The sequence below is a fragment of the Pongo pygmaeus genome, chromosome 23 (genome assembly GCF_028885625.2).
Source record: "Pongo pygmaeus isolate AG05252 chromosome 23, NHGRI_mPonPyg2-v2.0_pri, whole genome shotgun sequence".
NCBI lineage: Eukaryota > Metazoa > Chordata > Mammalia > Primates > Hominidae > Pongo > Pongo pygmaeus.
This window is the reverse complement of record NC_085931.1, coordinates 51,825,607-51,848,865: the sequence shown is the minus strand read 5'-3', so window position 1 is coordinate 51,848,865 and position 23,259 is coordinate 51,825,607. Positions and strand designations below refer to the sequence as shown.

Genomic DNA, 23,259 nt, shown 5'->3' with positions numbered 1-23,259 from the left:
GAAATGTTTTCATTTCTCTTAAATACCTAGAATTTGGCTGGGCATAGTGGCTCATGCCTATAATTCCAGTGTTTTGGCAGGTCAAGGCAAGAGGATCGTTTGAGCCCAGGAGTTGCAGACCAGCCTGGGCAACATAGCAAAACCCTGTCTCTACAAAAAAACAAAATATTAGCCAGGCATGGTGGCACGTGCCTATAATCCCAGCTACTTGGGAGGTTGAGATGTGAGGATCACTCTCTGCCTCAGCCAACCAAGTAGCTGAGATTACAGGCACCTGCCACCACACCCAGCTAATTTTTGTTATTTTAGTATGGACGGGGTTTCACTATGTTGGTTAGACTGGTCTCGAACTCATGACCTCAAGTGATCCACTCGCCTTGGCCTCCCAAAGTGCTGGGATTACAGGTGTGAGCCACTGCACCTGGCCTTTTTACAATGTACTTCTATTCTTCCAGCTGGATAATTTCTATTTATCTTCAAGTTTGCAAACTTCTGCTGTCTCCAATCTACAGTTAAGTCTACCTAGTGAATTTCCTGTTTCAGTTAATGTACTTTTCAGCTTTAAAACTGTCATTTAAAAATTTAAAAATTTTTTAATTGTAAAACAAAACACAGATATAGAAAGCCAAACAAATCAATCAAACATAAACCTTAAGAAATTATTCAGTGGCTGTATTAAAAATACAAAAATTAGCCAGGCGGGGTGGCATCTGCCTGTAGTCCCAGCTACTTGGGAGGCTGAGGCAGGAGAATTGCTTGAACCTGGGAGCCGGAGGTTGCAGTGAGCCAAGATTGAGCCACTGCACTCCAACCTGGGCGACAGAGCAGGACTCCGTCTCAAAAAAAAAAAAGAAAACAAATATTATAAGGTGAATACCAGTCAGATAAAACAACAACAACAAAAAACCCCACCAAAACTTGGCAGACTATCCCAGAATACCCTTCTATAGGTCCCAGAATAATGACAATCTTACCAACAAATAACCCTCGTCCTAACTTTTTTTTTTGAGATGGAGTCTCGGTCTGTTGCCCAGGCTGGAGTACAGTGGTGTGATCTCGGCTCACTGCGACCTCCACCTCCCGGGTTCAAGTGATTCTCCTGCCTCAGCCACCTGAGTAGCTGGGACTGCAGGCACCCACCACCATGCCCAGCTGATTTTGTGTGTGTGTGTGTGTGTGTGTGTGTGTTTAGTAGAGACGGGGTTTCACTATGTTGGCTAGGCTGGTCTCAAACTCCTGACCTCAGGTGATCCACCTGCCTTGGCCTCCCAAAGTGCTGGGATTACAGGCGTGAGCCACCGTGCCTGGCCTAACTTTTTTATTTTGGAGACAGGGCCTTGCTCTGTTACCTAGGCTAGAGCACAGTGATGGGATCATAGTTCACTGTAACCAAAAATTTCAGGGGTCAAGTGATTTTGGCACCTCAGCCTCCTAAGTAGCTGGGATTACAGGTGCATGCCACCATAGTTGGCCAATTTTTTGTATTTTTTGTAGATATAGAGGTCTTGCTGTGTTGCCCAGACTGGTTTTGAACTCCTGGCCTCAACTGATCCTCCTGCCTCAGCCTCCCAAAACACTGGGATTACCAGTGTGAGCCACCATGCTAGCCATATCAGTTTGTAGTCAGTTAATTGTGATTTTTTTTATTTGTGTGTACTGTTATTTACAGATGATTTTTTTTTTTTTTAGACAGGGTCTCACTCTGCTGCCTAGGCTGGAGTGCAGTAGTGCAGTCACAGCTCACTGCAGCCTCGACTTCCCGGGCTCAGGTGATCCTCCCACTTTAGTCTCTCTAGTAGCTGGGACTACAGGCCTATGCTACCATATCCAGCTATTTTTTTTCTTTCATGATTATATATGGAACGCTTCACAAATTTGCATGTCATCCTTGCACAGGGGCCATGCTAATCTCTGTATTGTTCCAATTTTAGTATATGTGTTGCTGAAGGAAGCACTTTTAATGTTTTTTTGTAGAGATGGGGTTTTGCCATGTTGCCCAGGCTGGTCTGGAACTCCTGGGCTCAAGTCATCTGCTTGCCTTGGCCTCCCAAAGTGCTGGGATTACAGGATGAACCACAATGCCTGACCGAATTTATCATTTTTATTAATATATAATTCACTTATCATAAAATTCCTTCACTTAAAAAAGTGTACAATTCAGTGGTTTTAAGTATATTCACAATGTTGTACAATCACCACTACTACTAATTCCAGAAAATTTTCATTACCATCTCCTCCCAAATCTTGTATCTGTTAGCAGTCACTCCCTATTCCTTGTGTTTTTTTAAAATTTTAATTAAAATTTTTCCTTTTTTTACAGATGGGGTCTTGCTCTGTTGCCCAGGCTGGAGTGTACCGGCTATTCACAAGCTTGTTCCCATTACTGATCAGTACAAGAGTTGTGACCTGCTCTGTTTCTGACCTGGGCCAGTTCAGCCCTCCTTAGGTAACGTGTAAAAACCTCTAACTTGTTGCAGACACCTGATTAACATAGTGGACTGCAGCTTAGAACTCCTGGACTCAAGTGATCCTCCTGCCTCAGCCTCCTGAGTAGCTGAGACTATAGGTGCATGCCACTATGCTTGGTCATTGCAGGGATTTTTCTTTTTCTTTCTTTTTGCGACAGGGTCTGGCTCTGTCACCCAGGCTGGACTGCAATGGTGCAATCTCGGCTCACTGCAACCTCTGTCTCCTGGGCTCAAGCAATCCTCCCACCTCAGCCTCTTGAGTAGCTGGGACTACAGGCATGTGCCACCACGCCTGGCTAATTTTTTTGTATTTTTTGTAAAGACTGGGTTTCACTATGTTGCCCATGTTGGTCTTGAACTCCTGAGCTCAAGTGATCCTCCTGTCCTGCCTCCCAAAGTGCTGGGATTACATGAGGCACCTCGCCTGGCTGTCCTTTGTGTTTTTAAAAATATTTTTATCACCCAAATATTCACCCCAAGATAATTTTCTTTGTGCTCATTTGTAATATATTTGATATAACTAAAATCTCTTTTAGTTAGTAGGCTCCTCCACCACCTCTTTTCATTTCCTTGTAACTTATTTGTTAAAGAATCCGGGCTGCTTGACATAGAGTTTATCAGTCTAGATTTTGCTAACTGCGCAGTTACAGACTGAATGTTTGTGAATTAGGAGGTAATTATTTTGAGGTAACAAATACTACCTAGTGTTTGGTTTTGTTAGCTAGTTGCTCTATGTTTATTTGACAATTTGGAAAGTTTGAAAAACTATCCTGCTGCTGCCACCTTCCCAGAATCTCTGGTTCTTTTTTGTTTCTATTTCTCATTGAGATTCTCCATCTGTTTGCTCAGTATGTCTATATCTTCCTTTAACATATCTATAACAGCTACTTTAGAGTCCTTCTGCTAATTGGAACATTAGGATCATTTCTTTCTTTTTTTTTCTTTTTTTTGAGATGGAGTCTCACTCTGTCGCTCAAGCTGGAGTGCAGTGGTACAATCTCGGCTCACTGCAACCTCCCCCTTCCCAGTTCAAGCGATCTTCCTGCCTCAGCCTCTCGAGTAGGTGGGATTACAGGTGCCCACCACCACGCCCAGCTAATTTTTGTATTTTTAGTAGAGACAGGGTTTCACATTTTGGCCAGGCTGGTCTTGAACTCCTGACTTCAAGTAATCTGCCCACCTCAGCCTCCCAAAGTGCTAGAATTACAGGCGTGAGCCACTGCACCTGGCCAGGATTATTTCATGATCAGATTTTCTTGATTACAGGTCACAATTACCAGTTTCTTCTCATGTCTAGAAATTTTGTTAACTTGGATAGCTTCAAACTACAAACTCTGTTCTCACTGGGAAGCAACTAAAATCTCTGCTCAGTTTATTCTGCTTCTAACTGCTGGTATTTTGCTGAGCCTCGTGAGGCCTCCTCAGAACACATAGTTCAGTGATCAGCCAAGGATTTTTAAATATTCTGTATGCAGATTTTGGGGCTCACAGTTTCCGCAAGCCCTTCTCGTCAAGGATTTTCCTTCATCTTTCTGGCTGTTCTGTCAGCACCTAAATCTATCATTTGATATCTTAAATCAATAAGGCTATGGCTTTCTGCTGCCCAAGCTATGTGCATTGGGCAATGTCCTCAGGCAAAAAGCCCTAATCACCACATTTATCCATTATAGTTTTTCTTTTTTTTTTTTTTTGAGATAGAGTCTCACTCTGTCACCCAGGCTGGAGTGCAGAGTCCAATCTTAGCTCACTGCAACCTCCGTCCCCTTGGTTCAAGCGATTCTCCTGCTTCAGCCTCCCGAGTACCATTCCCAGGCTAATTTTTGTATTTTTAGTAGAGACAGGGTTTCACCATTTTGGTCAGGCTGGTCCTGAACTCCTGACCTCAGGTGATCTGCCTGCCTCAGCCTCCCAAAGTGCTGGGATTACAGGTATGAGCCACCAGGCCCGGCCCATTATAGGTTTTTAAGAATGGACTTGTACTTGGCTAACATGGTGAAATCCCATCTCTACGAAAAATACAAAAAATTAGCCGGGCGTGGTGGCGGGTGCCTGTAGTCCCAGCTACTCGGGAGGCTGAAGCAGGAGAATGGTGTGAACCTGGGAGGTGGAGCTAGCAGTGAGCTGAGATCACGCCACTGCACTCCAGCCTGGGTGCCAGAGCGAGACTCCGTCTCAAAAAAAAAAAAAAGAATGGACTTGTACAGTTTCTGGCTATTTTTGAAAGCTCTCTGGTGCCTGTTATTTTTATTTTTTTCATGTCAGATGGGTAATGTGCTGACTTTGTAAGAAGGTTTGAGGGTAGCACATCTCATACCTGCACATGAACACCCAATCATCACTCATGAGCTACAAAGGGATCTCTGGTGCCTTTAAATAGTTATTTTTAATATTTTGTCCAGATTTTATAATTATTATCTATGGAGGATTAATCCAATCAAGCTTTCTACATAACCTGAATATTACTTCTGTATTTTAAAAAATCAACTTTATTTTTTAAAAAATGTCTGTGAGTCAGGCATGGTGGCAATGTGCCTATAGTCCCAGCTACTTAGGAGGTCTGAGAAAAGAGGATCACTTCAGGACAGGAGTTCGAGGCTGCAGTGAGCTATGATCTGGCCTGTGAATAGCCACTGCACTCCAGCCTGGATGACACAGCGAGACCTTGTCTCTTACCAAAAAAAAAAAAACAAACCTCTGTGTGTGTTAGTTACCTAGGTGTTTCTATGTGCCTCATTCTGTGATATGATGAACAAAACAGTCTTTGAAAATAATAAGGAGCTTTGCAACCTAACTTGACCAGAAATGGACCTATAATATTTCTTTAGTCATTCATTCCAAATATAGCCATATTCCAACTCATACTCCTAAGAAGCAGTGGGATATGTTACTCTGTAGAAGCCCTACCTGCCATTGACTGGCCACGTACGTGTGATGTCACTCACATAGCAGGAAGACTCACAACCTCCATCCAGAAGCACCATTTCCCCATCCTGGAACAAAGTAAGACAGGTTAAAGTGGATAAGCTCGTGATTATAAGTTGTTTCTAGTAATCCAAAGTATGCGTTTCTTTTTTTTCTTTTTCTGAGATGCAGTTTCACTCTTGTTGCCCAGGTTGGAGCGCAATGGCATGATCTCGGCTCACCACAACCTCCGCTTCCTGCGTTCAAGCGATTCTCCTGCCTCAGCCTCTGAGTAGCTGGGATTACAGGCGCTTGCCACCACACCTGGCTAATTTTGTATTTTTAGTAGGGACGGGGTTTCTCCATATTGGTCAGGATGTCTCAAACTTCCGACCTCAGATGATCTGCCCACCTCGGCCTCCCAAAGTGCGGGGATTACGGGCGTGAGCCACTGCACTTGGTCCATTTTATTTTTTTAAAGCTCTAATTTAAAGGACACTAATTGCTGGTTTCTTCTATTTATCTACACAGCATCTAAACTTTTCAGATGTTTGAAACAGGGGGCATGTGAAAACAAAACAAAACTTTTCAGATGAATTCACCCTGCCACAAGAAAGTTGGCAATGCGTACTGTTTCAGTGTATAGGCTTTGGAACCAGACTCCTTGGGATTGAATTACTAGGTGTAAACATTAGCACATCATAAATATCACTATTATCATTTTTTTAAGAAAAAAAAACCCATATGGCTTTGCTTTATGAAACAAGAGAAAAAAACAATCCTATATACATTGGTATGCCGGGCCTTATTCAAACACAGCCACCCCTTAAACATTTAACCTTGGAATATCACTTCCCTCTTTTTTTTTTTTTTTTTTTTTAGACAGAGTCTTGCTCTGTTGCCCAGGCTGGAGTGCAGTGGCGTGATCTCACTCACTGCAACCTCCACCTCCTGGGTTCAAGCAATTCTCCTGCCTCAGCCTCCCAAGTAGCTGGGATTACAGGTGCCCGCCACCACGCCTGGCTAACTATGTTGGCCAGGATGGTCTCGATCTCTTGACCTCGTAATCCGCCTGCCTCGGCCTCCCAAAGTGCTGGAATTACAGGCATGAGCCACCGCGCCAGGCCCCACTTCCCCTTTTGCTCTCCATCATAATATATGTAGGGAAAGAAGAAAACTTTAAGTATATCTCTAACTTTCTAATTGTCATGTTATGCTGAAATAATCTCTCTATGCCCTTGAAGACAGAGTATATGTTATTCATATCTAAGTAAGTACAAAATTTGACAAACAGTAGAATGGGTAAATGATAACATATAGTAATGGCAACTTAAAATGATGGATGTGGTTTTTCATTTTTGGCAAAAGATGGAATAAATTTCTGCTAGTAAACAACTAAATCCTGGATAAAATGTATTTTATGAAATGTTGACTTCTTTTTTTTTTGAGATGGAATCTTGCTTTATTGCCCAGAGCTGGAGTGCAGTGGCGCAACCTTGGCTCACTGCAATCTCTGCCTCCTGGGTTCCAGCGATTCTCCTGCCTCAGCCTCCTGAGTAGCTGGGACTACAGGCACATGCCACAACGCCCAGCTAATTTTTGTATTTTTAGTAGAGACGGGGTTTCACCATGTTGGCCAGGATGGTCTTGAACTCCTGGCTTCAAGTGATCCACCTGCCTCAGCCTCCCAAAGTGCTGGGATTACAGGCATGAGCCACTGGGGTGCCTGGCCCTGTATGTTTACTTTTTAAAGAAACCATCTAATGAGATTTACTAGAGTAAGGAGAAAAGGCAAAAATATATCAAGAATATAAAAGGGTACATAACTATAAATACAAAGTAGCTTAAAATGTAAGACAATACTGTGAGTAATTTAGACAAAATGGACAAAATGGTAGAAACATATAACTTACGAAACTGTCTTAGGAAGAGTAGAAGTATAAATTGACATAATCTCTTTGGAAATGTTTGGTACTATCACAGTTGCAGATATGTATATCCTATGACCCAGCAATTCCATTATTAGGTGTCCCTTAGACAAACTTGGTAACTTGTATACCAGGAAAAATGCACAAGAATGATCAAAGTAAGAATCTGGAAAAATCATAAATGTCTATCTATGAATATTTATCATACTAAGAAATTAAAACTGATAAAATTTTATAATATTTATTAAATTCACTTAAAAATAAACCCATTACATGTGAACATAAACAACATTTTTATGAAAAAAACTATTTTTCTAAATATAAATAGAAAATTGGCATTGTTTGCATTTTCTAAATTCTTTTGTCTAGTGTCACAGAAGACAGCTGGAATCTCATACTGCCTGTGCATTCAGTCTTTTGTGTTATCATTATAAAACTTCTGGGATACTCCAGTGTACACTAGTAAGAGAATGTCTGTGTTCTTATGACAATATATTTAACTTCATGAACCACACTAACTGCTGCTCTATACTATAGGAATTAAAATAGGCCAGGCATGGTGGCTCATGCCTGTAATCCCAGCGCTTTGGGAGGCCAAGGCGGGCAGATCACTTGAGGCCAGGAGTTTGAGACCAGCCTGGCCAACATGGTGAAACCTTGTCTCTACTAAAAATACAAAAATAGCCAGGCATGGTGGGCGCCTGTAATCCCAGCTACTCAGGAGGCTGAGGAATGAGAATCGCTTGAACCTGGGAGGTAGAGGGAGGTTGCAGTGAGCCGAGACTGCACTATTGCACTCCAGTTTGGGTGACAAGAGTGAAACTCCACCTGAAAAAAAAAAAAAAATGCAAGAAGAAAGAAAATGCCTCAATATATGAGAGATACTGAATTAGGAGTTTAAAAGTGCACAAAGGAAAATATCAGGCCCAAAGAGTTCTACATGTGTTTACCAAATTTTCAAGAAACATTAATTCAAGTAATTCCATAATACTAAGAATGAGACTATTAATTTTTCTGAGCTTAGTTTGACCTTGATATGAAAACCAGAAAAAGACAGCATAAGAAAGAAATTATATAGGCCAAACTCACTCATGAACACAGATCTGAATATCCTAAACTAAGTATTATTAAGTTGAAATGAATAGTGCTAAAGAAAAGAAATGATGCTCAATTTCATTGGTAATTAAGGTAATAAAAATTAAGACCACAAAGAGATGCTATGTTATACCAAGTAGAATGGCAGAAATTAAGAGGTCTGATAATACCAGGGGATGGAGAGGATGTGGCTGACAGAATTGCATACTGCTAGTGAAGTATAAACAGATACAAACAGTCAGAAAAGGTTTATATCATCATATATATTTTATTTATTATTTATTTTTTGAGACGGAGTCTCGCTCCGTCGCCAGGCTGGAGTGCAGTGGCGCGATCTCGGCTCATTGCAACCTCCGACTCCCTGGTTCAAGTGATTTTCCTGCCTCAGCCTCCCGAGTAGCTGGGATTACAGGCCACGCCACCACACCCAGCTAATTTTTTTTTGTATTTTTAGTAGAGACGGAGTTTCACCATGTTGGCCAGGATGGTCTCGAACTCCTGACCTCGTGATTCACCCGCCCCGGCCTCCCAAAGTGCTGGGATTACAGGTGTGAGCCACTGTGCCCGGCCTATATTTTATTTTTTTTAAAGACAGGGTCTTGCTCTGTTGCCCAGGCTGGAGTGCAGTGGCATGATCACAGCTCACTGCAACCTTGAACTCCCCAGGCTCAGATGATTCTTCCCACCTTAGCCTCCCAAGTAACGGACTAGAGGCATGTGCCATCATGCCTGGTTCATTTTTGTATTTTTTTTGGTAGAGCTAGGGTTTCGCTATGTCGCCCAGGCCAGTCTTGAACTCCTGTGTTCAAGGGATCTGCCCGCCTTGACCTCCCCCCAAGTGCTGGGATTACAGATTTGAGCCACCTCACCCAGCCTATGATATTTAGGAGTTAAAAAAATCCCTCCAAACTACATATAGAGCATACAATTTGCATAGAGTTTATAAACAAGTAGTAGCTAATTAATACTGTTTGGGGAGTCATATATATGTAATTCAACTATTTCTTAAAAGTCAAGGGAAAGACAAAATTTAGGTTACCAGTTACCAGGGAGGAAGTGGGATGGGACAGCATAAGGGTAGGTGTGCTGTATTGCTACTGTTCTAGCTCTAAAATCGACTGCTTGGTTCATGGGTATTCGTTTTTATTTTTGTTTTTTTAAATTATGCTGTATAATCTACATGTTTGCTATATTTTTTTCTTTTGGATATACTGAACACTAAATCAGTAAAGAAATGGACTTAATAAAGGAATACACAATTCCTTCACTTGTATAGTCACATGGGAAGAAAATCATAGAAGATATGTTCCCTCACAGCTAAGAGCGATTTCTTAAAATCTTTCTGCCCAGGAAATCTGCTTGGCTCACTGTTGTTGCCGCAAGTCCTCAGAGAAGGAGAGTTATAATGAAATGAGCAGAGGCTTTAGAGTAGAATACTTGGCTCTGCACTAATATGTTGTTTTAGGTTTTTAAATATTTAAATATTTATTTATTTAGAGACAGGGTCTTGCTCCGTAGCCCAGGCTGGAACACTGGAGTGCAGTGGTGTGATCTCGGCTGACTACAACTTATGCCTCCCGGGCTCAAGCAATTCTCCTGCCTCAGCCTCCAGAGTAGCTGGGATTACAAGCACGTGCCACCACGCCTAGCTAATTTTTGTATTTTTAGTAGAGACATGGTTTCACCATGTTGGCCAGGCTGGTCTCGAACTCCTGACCTCAAGCGATTCACCCGCCTTGGTCTCTCAAAGTGCTAGGATTACAGGCCTGAGCCACCACGCCTGGCCTATGTTGTTTTATTTTTTGAAGTTCATTTTCCTCATCTATTAAAGAGGCATGTTAATAATTCCTCCTTTCTAACAGAGCTAATTTAAGGACAAAATGAGATAATGTCTGTAAAACCATTTTATAAGCAATAAAATACTTTTAAAATGTCAGCTAATTTGTGAAAGCTGAAGGTGAGAGGACCATGAGGTTAGCAGGTTTTCTACTAGGCTATCTGGATCTAGTGGGAGTAGCACTGAGGGCATCTCACATACCTTGATGAGTTGATTATTTTTCACATAGTGCAAAGTGTTTGACCGATTACCACCAGCCACCACAGGTGGATAGGCTAAGATGTCTGCGCCACGAGCCCGGCATTCAAATTCAAACTGTGAATAACAACAGCAAGGTATGACTCAAAGCGTTTCTGTAGGGCTGCCCCAGCCCAGGCTCTCTTCAACAGCCCATACCTCCATACCAGTACTTATCTTAAGTCATTACTGGGAAGCTATTCATCATATCTAACCAAACCTTTTATGCTGTAATTTCAGTCCATTTCTTTTATTCTCACCCCATGTACTATAATCCATGTAAGTATACTTTTTTTTATTCCCACAAATCCTGTTATTTCAACCCTATTATTAAATCTGTTCTTTTTTGTGTTCTCTAAATTTCTTATAATTTTCAAATTAAGTCCAGAAGATAGAAAACTATGATGAAGGCTGAGCCTTGAAATACAATCATGTAAGGTTACTATTTGTTTATTCTTATTTAGCTAAACACTGAAATGTGACTTACATTTTTAACAACAGCTCTAAATTACTAATTCCAATCTTTCAAATAGCTACAAATCTAAATGTTCTGGAAAAGTGAAAAAGGATGCTAGGAAAATTGCAGTCCTACTAATTTCACTACGTTCCAGGATACAGGATGGAGCTGGAGGTTGGTGAGTATCTGCTACTATCTACATACAGCACTTTCTCAACCTCTATTTTTTTTTTTGAGACATGGTATTGCTGTCACTCAGGCTGGAGTGCAGTGGGGTAATCATAGTTCATTATAGCCTGAACCTTCCAGGCTCAAGCCATCCACCCACCTCAGCCTCCAGAGTAACTGGACTACAGGTGTGCTACCATGCCCAACTAATTTTTTTTTATTTTTATAGAGATGAGGTCTCAGTATGTTGCCCAGGCTGGTCTCAAACTCCTGGGCTCACGTGATCCTCCCATCTTGGCCTTCCAAAGTAATGGAATTACAGGCATGTGCCACCATGCCTGGCCTCAGCCTCTTTTTTTTTTTTTTGAAACAGTCTTGCTCCGTTGCCCAGGCTAGAGTGCAGTGCAGTGGCATGATCTTGGCTCACTGCAACCTGAGCCTCCCAGGTTTAAGTGATTCTCGTGTCTCAGCCACTTGAATAGCTGGGATTACAGGCATACGTTACCAAACTCAGTTAATTTTTGTATTTTTAGTAGAGATGGGGTTTTGCCATGTTGGCCAGGCTGGTCTCAAACTCCTGGCCTGAAGTGATCTGCCTGCCTTGGCCTCCCACAGTGCTGGGATTACAGGCATGAGCTCCAAGCCCAGCCCTCAGCCTCTTCTTTACATTGACCTAAACAGTATTACTTTTGTCACCTCACATTGCTAAATCTTCCCTTCATCACCATCTGTGCTACTTTGCAATTTTCTTCCTTTAATTGTAACACAGTATATTTTAGACTTATAAATGACCAGTGATATTTCAGAACCAAATCCTCTCCAATGACATGCTGGTCATCACTATCATGAAAGCAGACTGCACTGCCATTTCTGCAAATCAAATTATTATATTCACCTCCAACAAGATGGTGAAGCTAACCATCTGAATCTCACCTTAGCATAAAGAAAGCCTTCTTCCACAGGGGCTTTACTGGCGAACATGGTTTCTATGAAAGCCTGCAAAGAGAAAGGAGGATGAAAAGAACACGATCTCATTCTATGTTGCTTACTCGAACATTTAAAATACTGGAGCTCAAATGAAAAGCACCTTTCCCCACAATTTCGTCAACCTGAAGTTTGACCTACTGGGGGTAATAATACAGCTTTTTTTTTTTTTTTTTTTGAGACGGAGTCTCGCTCTGTTGCCCAGGCTGGAGAGTGGCGCGATCTTGGCTCACTGCAAGCTCCGCCTCCTGGGTTCACGCCATTCTCCTGCCTCAGCCTCCCGAGTAGCTGGGACTACAGGCGCCCGCCACCACACCCGGCTAATTTTTTGTATTTTTAGTAGAGTCGGGGTTTCACTGTGTTAGCCAGGATGGTCTCGATCTCCTGACCTCGTGATCCGCCTACCTCGGCCTCCCAAAGTGATGGGATTACAGGCGTGAGCCGCTGTGCCCGGCCAATAATATAGATTTCTGAAAGGAAAACATTTTGCTTTGATTTGAATGTGTCCCCTCCAAAATTCACGTTGCAATTTAATCCCCATTGGGGTGATAGTAAGAAGTGGGGCCTTCTGGGTAGTGATTAAATCACAGGGGCTCTAAAGGGGCTTGGCGGAGTGAGTTTGGCCCCTCTTGATTTTCTGTCCCTTCTGCCATATGAGGATACCTAGAGGGTGCCACCTGTCAGGAACTTCCCTTCGCCAGACACTGAATCTGCTGGCACCTTGACCTTGGACTTCCCAGCCTCCAGAACTATGAGGAAATACATTTCTATTGCTTATAAATTATCCAATCTCAGGTACTTTGTAATAGCAGCACAAACATACTAAGATATACATTTGTTATTTATGTAACAAAATGCCTCAATAGCCCCATGTATGAAATTATGGATTGAATGGCCTAGTCTATAGCAACGTTTCCCAACCTCAGTACTACTGACATTTGGGGCCAGATAATTCCTTGTGGGAGAGCTGTCCTGTTCAATGTAGGATGCCAGAAGCATTCCCAATTGTGACAACAGGACACTATCAAAACGCTCCCTAGGGGACAACACTGCTCCCCCACTGAGAACCACTGACCTATTAGTATAAGTAATTTTATTAATTCTCTGTGAGAACCACACTATATGTGTGTGCATTTTTTTTTTTTTTTTGAGACAGAGTCTCACTCCATCCCATAGGCTGGAGTGCAGTGGAGAGATCAGAACTCACTGCAGCCTCAAACTCCTGGGCTCAAGTGATCCTCCCGCCTTAGCCTCCTAAGTAGCTGGGTCTACAGATGCATGCCACCATGCCCAGCTAATTTTAAATTTTTCATAATTTTTAATGTTTTCAGCCTCCCAGGGTGGCTCACACCTGTAACCCAGCACTTTAGGACGCTGAGGTGAGAGGATCACTTGAGCTCAGGAGCTCGAGATCAGCCTGGGCAACAACACTATCTCTCTAAAAACAAACAAACAAACAGGCTGGGTGCGTTGGCTCAAGCCTGTAATCCCAGCACTTTGGGAGGCTGAGGCGGACAGATCATGAGGTCAAGAATTCAAGTCCAGTCTGTCCAACATAGGGAAACCCCATCTCTACTAAAAATACAAAAAATCAGCTGGGTGTGGTGGTGTGCACCTGTAATCCCAGCTACTCAGGAAGCTGGGACCGGAGAATCACGTGAACTGGGAGGCAGAGGTTGCAGTGAGCCGAGATCGTGCCACTGCACTACAGCCCAGGACACAGTGCGAGACTCTGTCTAAAAAAAAAGAAAACATGAAAACATTTCATAGTATGAGGTAACAGCATTGCCAAAATGCCCAAAAGAGTAAAAGAAGTGGTGCAATGGTGGGAATATTTACATGGCTTGCTCCCTTTCTTCATTCAAATCTTTCCTCAAATGTTTCCTCCTCATAGAGGCCCTTCCCGACTCTCCCATCTAAATTAGCACCTTCCATCACATTTCATCCCCCTTCACTGCTTCATTTTTCTTCATAGCATTTAATTCCAGATGACTTCATGTCTTGTTTGCTTACTGTCTCTCCTCCACCAGAATGTAACTGTGAAGAGTGAGCATGGATAGTCTATTGTGCTCACTAATGTATCCTCAGAACCCAGAGCAGCACCTGGCACACAGCTGGTGTTCAGTAAATATCTGCTGGATAATGAGCAATTAAAATCAATTAAAGGCGCCGGGCATGGTGGCTCATGCCTGTGATCCCAGCACTTTGGGAAGCCGAGGTGGCGGATCACAAGGTCGAGAGATCAAGATCATCCTGGCTAACACAGTGAAACACGGTCTCTACTACAAATACAAAAAATTAGCTGGGCGTGGTGGTACGCGCCTGTGGTCCTAGTTACTCAGGAGGCTGAGGCAGGAGAATCGCTTGAACCTGGGAGGTAGAGGTTGCAGTGAGCCGAGATTATGCCACTGCACTCCAGCCTGGGTGACAAGAGTGAGACTCCATCTCAAAAAAAAATTAAAAAAAAAAAAAAAATTAAACGGCTGGGTGTGGTGGCTCACTCCTGTAATCCCACTTTGAGAAGCTGAGGCAGGTAGATCACTTGTGGCCAGGAGTTCGAGACCAGCCTGGCCAACATGGTGAAATCCTGCTGTCTCCACTATAAATACAAAAAATTAGCTGGGCATAGTGGTGGGCACCTGTAATCCCAGCTGCTCAGGAGGCTGAAGTAGGAGAATCACTTGTACATGGAAGGTGGAGGTGGCAGTGAGCTGAGATCGTGCCACTGCACTCCAGCATGGGTACCACAGCAAGACTCCATCTCAAAAAAAAAAAAAAATCAAAAAATCAATTAAAGGACACTTGCACACACAATCACAAATGTTGACAAATAACTTATTCAGCACTGTATTTTTAGCATGAAACCTAAAAAATATGGCAGTCCTAGTGGCTTCATTCACTCAAAAGAGGGATTTGTCTTTTTATTAATTTTGCTTTGAACCCTTATTGCCTGGCATAGATAATTGTTGATGTCATGGCTTAAATTTTTTTTTTTTTAAGAGATGGGGTCTTGCTATGTTGCCCACACTGGAGGGCAGTGGCTATTCACAGGCACAATCATGGTGCACTACTGCCTTGAACTCCTGGGCTCAAGCGATCCTTCTGCTTCAGCCTCCTGAGTAGCTGGGACCGTAGGTGCACACCATTGTGCCAGGACAGTCGTGACTCTTTCAAACTGTTATGCAGACTCAACAGGATAGAAAAGTTCCTCCTCCTTCCTAGGTGATCAAATGCCTAATCTTGCTTTACTTCGTTTTGCAATGAATGCGCCTCCTATGAGTCAATTTCTTTACAGAGCATTCCAGGTACACATGATACGCAGTTCAAATGCTACCTATCCTGACTATATGCTTGATGTCCTTTCAGTAAAGATCAAGAGTTAGACTTTATGATTGGCACTTCTTAGGACTGTCTTGTCACAACGTAGCCCATACTCCCAATAAAGATTTAACACTCTTACTTCACTAAGTGCTACCTGAATGTTTGTATTTTGACTGTTAAAAAATGTAAAATGGGCTTTCTTTGCATTTCACCCTGCATCTCATAATCAGAACACATCACAAATGAACACTGTAAAGCTAATGGAGAAGGGAGAGTAGAGAGAAAAAGCATTTCACAAACTATTTCATGAAAGTTGTGTGTGTGTGTGTGACAGAGAGAGAGATGGGGGGAGGGATCCCTTAACATTGTCCCATGGATCTTTTCTTAGCTTCCTTATTTTAAAAATCAATGATCTGAGGCTGGGCACAGTGGCTCACACCTGTAATCCCATCACTTTGGGAGGCTGAGGCAGGTAGATAACGAGGTGAGGAGTTCAAGACCTGCTTGGCCAAAATGGTGAAATCCTGTCTTTACTAAAAATACAAAAATTAGCCGGGCATGGTGGCGGGCACCTGTAATTCCAGCTACTTGGGAGGCTGAGGCAGAGAATTGCTTGAACCCGGGAGGCAGAGGTTGCAGTGAGCCTAGATCGCACCACTGCACTCCAGCCTGGGCGACAGAGTAAGACTCCATCTTAAAAAAAAAAAAAAAAAAAAATCAATGACTTGAAGAAAGACACAGATGTACATCCATCACATTTGTTTAAGTATTAAGTAGTCTTTGCTGGTCTGGCTGGGGCTAGCAGTGAACACTGTACTTGAAGGATATTAACAAACTAGAGAGCACAACAGAAGAGGGTTACCAAAATGAGGGGAAATATAACATATGAGGAATGGTTAAGGAAAACAGAACATTTAACTTTGGAAGACTAAAGGTAGAATATAGAGAAGCAGGCCTGAAATGTTTGTGTGCTATTATGCTGTGAGGCTTAATTCCAGCAGGTCTGAAATTAGCCTGAGCTGTTCTGCTAAAGTTCCTGTATGACACTGATTTGGGCCAAGGCCTGAAGCATACTGATAAACAGTGTTGCAGGGAGTTTCAGAGCAGTTTGTATCAGCTTGTCAGTACTGATAACAGATCAACGCTTTGTACTGGGTCTCCATGAGCTCATCAGAGGGCTTTACTATTATGTAGCAGGGATATGCGTATGTGACCAAAATCAAAAATCCTAAGTGAGATTCCATTTTAGGCTCTTGGGTTCTAAGGTGTTCTGGGCATTCATCACTGGTTCCTGGTCTGTGAGAGAACCACCAAGCCCTTACGTAGGGAGCAAAACAGGAGCCTGCACCTGGCTTCTCCAGACTCCTTGCTGTGAGACAGCCACAGGCTGTGATATATATCTTTAACTTTAATGCAGTTGCTATATGAAACCTTTTTCTTGTAATGACTGTGTATTTGCAAGCACTATCTCTAGGTCTTCTTTAACAATTGAACTCTATTTAACTGCCGCTTAGAAGTAGGAATGTTGGCCAGGCATGGTGGCTCACGCCTGTAATCCCAACACTTCGGGAGGCCGAGGCAGGCGGATCACGAGGTCAGGAGTTTGAAACCAGCCTGACCAACATGGTGAAACCCCATCTCTGCTAAAAATACAAAAATTGGCCGGGCGTGGTGGCTCACGCCTGTAATCCCAGCACTTTGGGAGGCCGAGGTGGGCGGATCATGAGGTCAGGAGATCGAGACCATCCTGGCTAACATGGTGAAACCCCATCTCTACTAAAAATACAAAAAAATTAGCCGGGCGTGTGGCAGGCGCCTGTAGTCCCAGCTATTCGGGAGGCTGAGGCAGGAGAATGGTGTGAACCCCGGAGGTGGAGCTTGCAGTAAGCCAAGATCACGCTACTGCACTCCAGCCTGGGCACCTGGGCAACAGAGCAAGACTCCACCTCAAAAAAAAAAAAAAATTAGCCAGGCGTGGTGGCGGGCGCCTGTAATCCCAGCTGCTTGGGAGGTTGAGGCAGGAGGCAGGAGAATCGCTTGAACCCGGGAGGCGGAGGTTGCAGTGAGCCGAGATCGCGCCACCACACTCTAGCCTGGGCAACAGAGCGAGACTCCACCTCAAAAAAAAAAAAAAAAAAAAAAAAAAAGTAAGGAATGTTTAGAAGACACCTAATTCATTCTTGATTTTTTACTGAGATAAAATTCACATCATATAAATTAACCAATAAAGTGAACAAACTAGTGACATTTAGTATTTTCACAATGTTTTGCAACCACCACCTCTCTCTAGTTCCAAAACATTTTCGTCACCAGAAAAGAAAATCCCTTACCCATTAAGCAGTTAATTCTCATTCTCCTCTCACCCTATTCCCTGATATCCTCTAATCTGCTTTTCGTCTCTACGGGTTTACCTATTCCAGATATTTCATATAAATGGAGTCATACAGCCGGACGCAGTGGCTCACGCCTGTAGTCCCAGCACTTCGGTGGGTGGATTGCTTGAGTCCAGCAGTTCGAAACGCCCAGCCTTGGCAACATGGTGAAACCCGGTCTTTACAAAAAATACAAAAATTAGCCAGGCGTGGTAGCGCGAGTAGCTCCGCCTCTCAAGTAGCTGGGCCTACAGGCATGAGCCACTGTTCCTGGCCTGTTGTTGAACTGTAAGAGTTCTTTAAATAGGCCAGGCGTGGTGGCTCATGCCTGTAATTCCAGCACTTTGGAAGGCTGAGGCGAGTGGATCACCTGAGGTCAGGAGTTAGAGACCAGCCTGACCAACATGGAGAAATCCCATCTCTACTAAATATACAAAAATTAGCCGGGTGTAGTGGCGCATGCCTGTATTCCCAGCTACTTGGGAGGCTGAGGCAAGAGAACTGCTTCAACCTGGGAGGTGGAGGTTGAGGTGAGCCGAGATTGGGCCATTGCACTCCAGCCTGGGCGACAAGAGTGAAACTCCATCTCAAAAAAAAAAAAAAAAAAAAAGTTCTTCAAATATTCTAGATACTAGAACCTTATCAGATATATGATTTGCAAATATTTTCTCTCATTCCGTTTTTCACTTTCTTGATAGTGTCCTTTTAAACAATTTTTTAAAGTTTTTTATTTTAAATTCTTTTTTTTAATAAAAAGAGAGGAGGTCTCACTATGTTGCCCAGGCTGCTCTTGAACTCCTGAGTTCAACTGATCTTCCTTGCCTTGGCCTCCCAAAGTGCAGGGATTACAGGTATGAGCCACCCACGCCCAGTCCCTTTGTTTTTTATTATTTTTTAAGATTATTATTGTTTTGAGACAGGGTCTCACTCTGTTACCCAAGCTGAAGTGCAGTGCTGCGATCTCGGCTCACTGAAGCCTCTGCCACCCAGGCTCTGGTGATCCTCCCACCTCAGCCTCGGGTGATCCTCCCACCTCAGCCTCGTGAGTAGCTGAAACTACAGGAACATGCCACCACACCCAGCTAACTTATTTTTGTATTTTTCATAGAGATGGGGTTTTGCCATGTTGCCCAGGCTGGTCTCAAACTCCTGGGCTCAAGAGATCCGCCCCTTGGCCTCCAAAAGTGTTGGGATTACAGGCATGAGCCACCGCGCTTAGCCTTTTAATTTATTCTTAAATTAAGTTTAATTAATTAATGTTTTTTGAGACAGAGTCTTGCTCTGTTGCCCAGGCTGGAACGCGGTGGTGCGATCTCGGTTCACGACAACCTCCGCCTACCAGGTTCAAGCAATTCTCCTGCCTCAGCCTCCCAAGTAGCTGGGATTACAGGCACCCGCCACCATGCTTGGCTAATTTTTTGTATTTTTAATAGAGATGGGGTTTCACTATGTTGGCCAGGCTGGTCTCGAACTCCTGACCTCAGGTGATCCACCGGCCTCAGCCTCCCAAAGTACTGGGATTATAGGCGTGGGTCACCGCGCCTGACCTTTTTTTTTTTTTTTTTCCCCTAAGGCTGTTTCTCAGTGTGAGAAAGGTGCCCTTTGATGTACAGAAGTTTTAAACATTGATAAATTCTAATTTATCTACTTTTTCTTTTGTTGCCTGTACTTTCGGTATCATATTTAAGAATCCTTTGGCAAAGCTAAGGTCATGAAGAGTCACTCTTATGTTTTTTCCTAATAGTTTTATAATTTGAGCTCTTAAGTTTAGGTCACTGATCCATTTTATTTATGTATTTATTTAATTTGTGAGACCGAGTCTTGCTCTGTTGCCCAGGCTGGAATGCAGTGGTGTAATCTTGGCTCACTGCAATCTCCGCCTCCTAGGATCAAGTGATTCTCCTATCGCCACACTGCAGCCTGGGAACAAAGGGAGACTGCCTCCCGCGTACTCCGGATTACAGGCATATGCCACCACAGCTGGCTAATTAAGTTAATTTTTAGATAAGGTGTGAAGTAGGGGTACAACTTCATTCCTTTTTTTGTTTTTGAGATAGAGTCTCGCTCCGTCACCAGGCTGAAGTGCAGTAGCGTGATCTCGGCTCACTGCAACCTCCACCTCCCAGGTTCAAGCAATTCTCCTGTCTCAGCCTCCCAAGTAGCTGGGATTACAGGCGCCCACCACCACATCCAGCTAATTTTTGTATTTTTAGTAGAGATGAGGTTTCACCAGGTTGGCCAGGATGGTCTTATCTCTTAACCTCGTGATCCACCCACCTTGGCCTCCCAAAATGCTGGGATTACAGGTGTGAGCCACCGTGCCCAGGCACAACTTCATTCTTTTGCATGTGGATATCCATCTGTCCCAGCAGAAATAACTCATTTTTAAAAAAATTCATCCTTGGTTTGATATGACACATGCTTTGAAATCATGGAATGTGGAAATGATAGACCCTGAACTTCACGAGCTAGCAAAATGGATTGGGAGGGAATTCTGAATCGCTGGTAGGTCTGCTAAATATTCACTAGTTTGGTTAGTGCCTTCAGTGCTGGCTGAAAGTAAGCTCAGAATCTCTTTTAGCAGAGCTTCCTTTTGATCAACAGATGGAGCTCTAACCCAAAGAAACTGGGCTACTATCATTTTTGATGAGTTAACTGAGACCAACCACAGCTAAAATAATTCTAGTGGCAAGTTGACAGCGATGGGTAAAAAACCATGGACGTAAGGGGCTATTCAGTGGAGAAAATGAGCCATTTTCTAGATTATTACATGCAATACCCTGAGGAACTCTTCAAAAATGGTTCCTGAGAATTTTAGATCAAAGAACAGTATCTCTCATTTTGAATATTGCTGAGTGAGAGAGAAAGGTTCGCAGGGAAACCCCTAGTTTATTAAAATGGATGAAGGGAGGGGCCTATCATACGTATCTAGATATGGGCAACTGTCCTGCCCCTCCCTCGTCACATAATCAGTGCCTCCTGAAGCTACAGAAATGCTGTGGATGCAGACAGTACGGTTCTGGTTGTACGAGGACATAAATGAACTCCATTATGGGATACCCCTCACCCAGGTTATGACTGATACTGTGATAAAAGGCATCCACCAGCATGAACTTCATATGTGACTTTGCTGTTAGATCTCAGGAAGATGTAAAAAGGCAGTTTAAGATCTTTTATCCCAACTTCCTGGATAATAAAAAGATAGTAAATTTAGGACTTTATAAAAGAAATAAAATCAAGAAAGAAACGGGGCATGAAAAAGAATAAGGTTAGACCCTTAGTTTACACCATATATAAATATTAACTCAAAATGCGTCAAAGACCTAAACATAAAACTATAAAACTCTTAGAAGAAAACACACGGGAATATCTTTATGACACTGGATTTGGTAATATTTTCTTGGATATGACACCAAAAGCACAGTTAACAACAAAAAAACAAACTGGACTTTATAAAAATTAAAACATTTTGAGCATTAAAGGACGCTATCAATAGTAAAAAGCCAACCCTCATAATGGGAGAATATGTGCAAACCATATACCAGATTAAGAGTTAATATCAAAAACATATAAGGAATTCCCACAACTCAACAACAAAAAAATCCAACCCAATTTAAAAAATGGGCAAAGGAACTGAACAGGTATTTCTCCAAATAAGATATACAAATAACCAATAAACACATGAAAATATGCTCAATATCACTAACTATTAATGAAATGCAAATAAAAACTATGAGATGTCATTTCACACCCATTAAGATGGCTAGTACTCAAAAGGCAGAAAATAACAAGTATCGATTGGCAAGAATGTAGAAAAACTGGAACCCTTGTGCATTGCTGGTAGAAATGTGAAATGGTCCATTTGCTGTGGAAAACTATATGGTGGTTTCTCAAAAAATTAAATATATAATCAGGAGGCTGAGGTGGGAAGATCACATGAGCCCAGGAGTTCGAGGCTGCAGTGAGCTAAGATGGTGCTGCTGCACTCCAGCCTGGGAACAAATGGAGACTCTGTCTCAAAAAAAGAAAAAAACAACAACAACACAGACTCACCACAGATCTAACAATTCTACTTCTGGGTATATACCCCAAAGAACTGAAAGCAGGGACCTGAATAATTATTTGTAAACCCAGGTACATAGCAGCATTAGTCACCATAGCCCAAAAGACGGAAACAACCCAAGTGTCCAACAACAGATGAAAAGATGAAGGAGGCCGGGCGCGGTGGCTCACGCCTGTTATCCCAGCACTTTGGGAGGCCGAGGTGGGCGGATCACGAGGTCAGGAGATCGAGACCATTCTGGCTAACACAGTGAAACCCCATCTCTACTAAAAATACAAAAAAATTAGCCGGGTGTGATGGCAGGCGCCTTTAGTCCCAGCTACTCGGGAGGCTGAGGCAGGAGAATAAACGTGAACCCGGGAGGCGGAGCCTGCAGTGAGCCGAGATTGCGCCACTGCACTCCAGCCTGGGTGACAGCGAGACTCCGTCTCAAAAAAAAAAAAAAAAAAAAAAAAAAAGATGAAGTAAACATTGTCTATACATACAATGGAATACCATTCAGCCGCAGAGGAATGTCATTCTGAAAAATGCTACAACATGGATGAACTTTGAAAACATTTTACTAAGTGAAGTAAGCCAGTCACAAAGACAAATACTGTATGATTCTACTTACATGAAGTAACTAGAATAGGCAGAGTCACAGAAAAAGTAAAAGTTACCAGGGGCTGGGAGGAGAGAAGAATGGGAAGTTATTATTTATTGAGTACAATTTCTATTTGGGATGATAAAAAAGTCTGAAAAAAGATAGTAGTAATAGTCACACACAGTGTGAATGAATTAAGACATACACTTAAAAATGGCTAAAATGGTAAATTTTTTTTTTGCAGAGTCTCTCTCTGTTGCCTAGTCTGGAGCGCAATAGCATAATCTCGGCTCACTGCAACCTCCACCTCCCAAGTTGCTGGAATTCAGGCATGTGTCTCACACCTGGCTAATTTTACGTATTTTTAGTAGAGACGGGGTTTCGCCTTGTTGCCCAGGCTGGTCTCAAACTCCTGGCCTCAAGTGATTCACCTGCCTCAGCCTCCCAGAGTGCTGGGATTACAGGCATGTGCCACCGTGCTAGGCCTAAAATGGTAACATTTTATATGCATCTCACCACGATTAAATAAAAAACACATAGAGGCCAGGCATGGTGACTCTTGCCTGTAATCCCAGCACTTTGGGAGGCCGAGGTGGGCAGAGTGCTCGAGCTCAGGAGCTCACACGGCCAACATGGTGAAACCCTGTTTCTCCAAAAATAATGATAAAAAAAATTGACAGAGGGCCAACCCTGATAGAATTTTACAGGAAGGTTTGGGATCCACAACTGCCTGTCATTAAACTCCTCAGACTATAAAAATCCCAAGGCAGATATGTTTATTATCTGAGTTTAAAGGAATTTTAGAAAGAGAAAGGTTCCAATGAGTCTCTAACATCAGATGTCAA

The 23,259-nt window shown here is 42.8% G+C and overlaps 1 protein-coding gene and 2 non-coding genes across 12 annotated transcripts in view; all 3 read right to left on the bottom strand.

The window, feature by feature from the left end:
• The window catches only part of XPNPEP3 (X-prolyl aminopeptidase 3), a 75,502-nt gene that overhangs the window by 13,175 nt on the left and 39,068 nt on the right, over positions 1-23,259 (bottom strand). For 9 of the 10 annotated variants that reach the window (XM_054469599.2, XM_054469596.2, XM_063662954.1 and 6 more), the window contains 3 exons: positions 12,025-12,087; positions 10,431-10,544; positions 5,373-5,458 (listed from right to left, as the gene is read on the bottom strand). In XM_054469599.2, the coding sequence (XP_054325574.1) occupies positions 5,373-5,458; positions 10,431-10,544; positions 12,025-12,087 (263 nt within the window). The remainder of the gene's footprint in view (positions 1-5,372; positions 5,459-10,430; positions 10,545-12,024; positions 12,088-23,259) is intronic. The other variant, XM_054469600.2, reaches the window with a different exon arrangement.
• On the bottom strand, positions 1,852-1,955 carry LOC129023742 (U6 spliceosomal RNA). The gene has a single exon (XR_008496891.1). It is a non-coding gene; the product is annotated as a U6 spliceosomal RNA (small nuclear RNA).
• Positions 4,725-4,826, bottom strand: LOC129023774 (small nucleolar RNA U13). The gene has a single exon (XR_008496921.1). It is a non-coding gene; the product is annotated as a small nucleolar RNA U13 (small nucleolar RNA).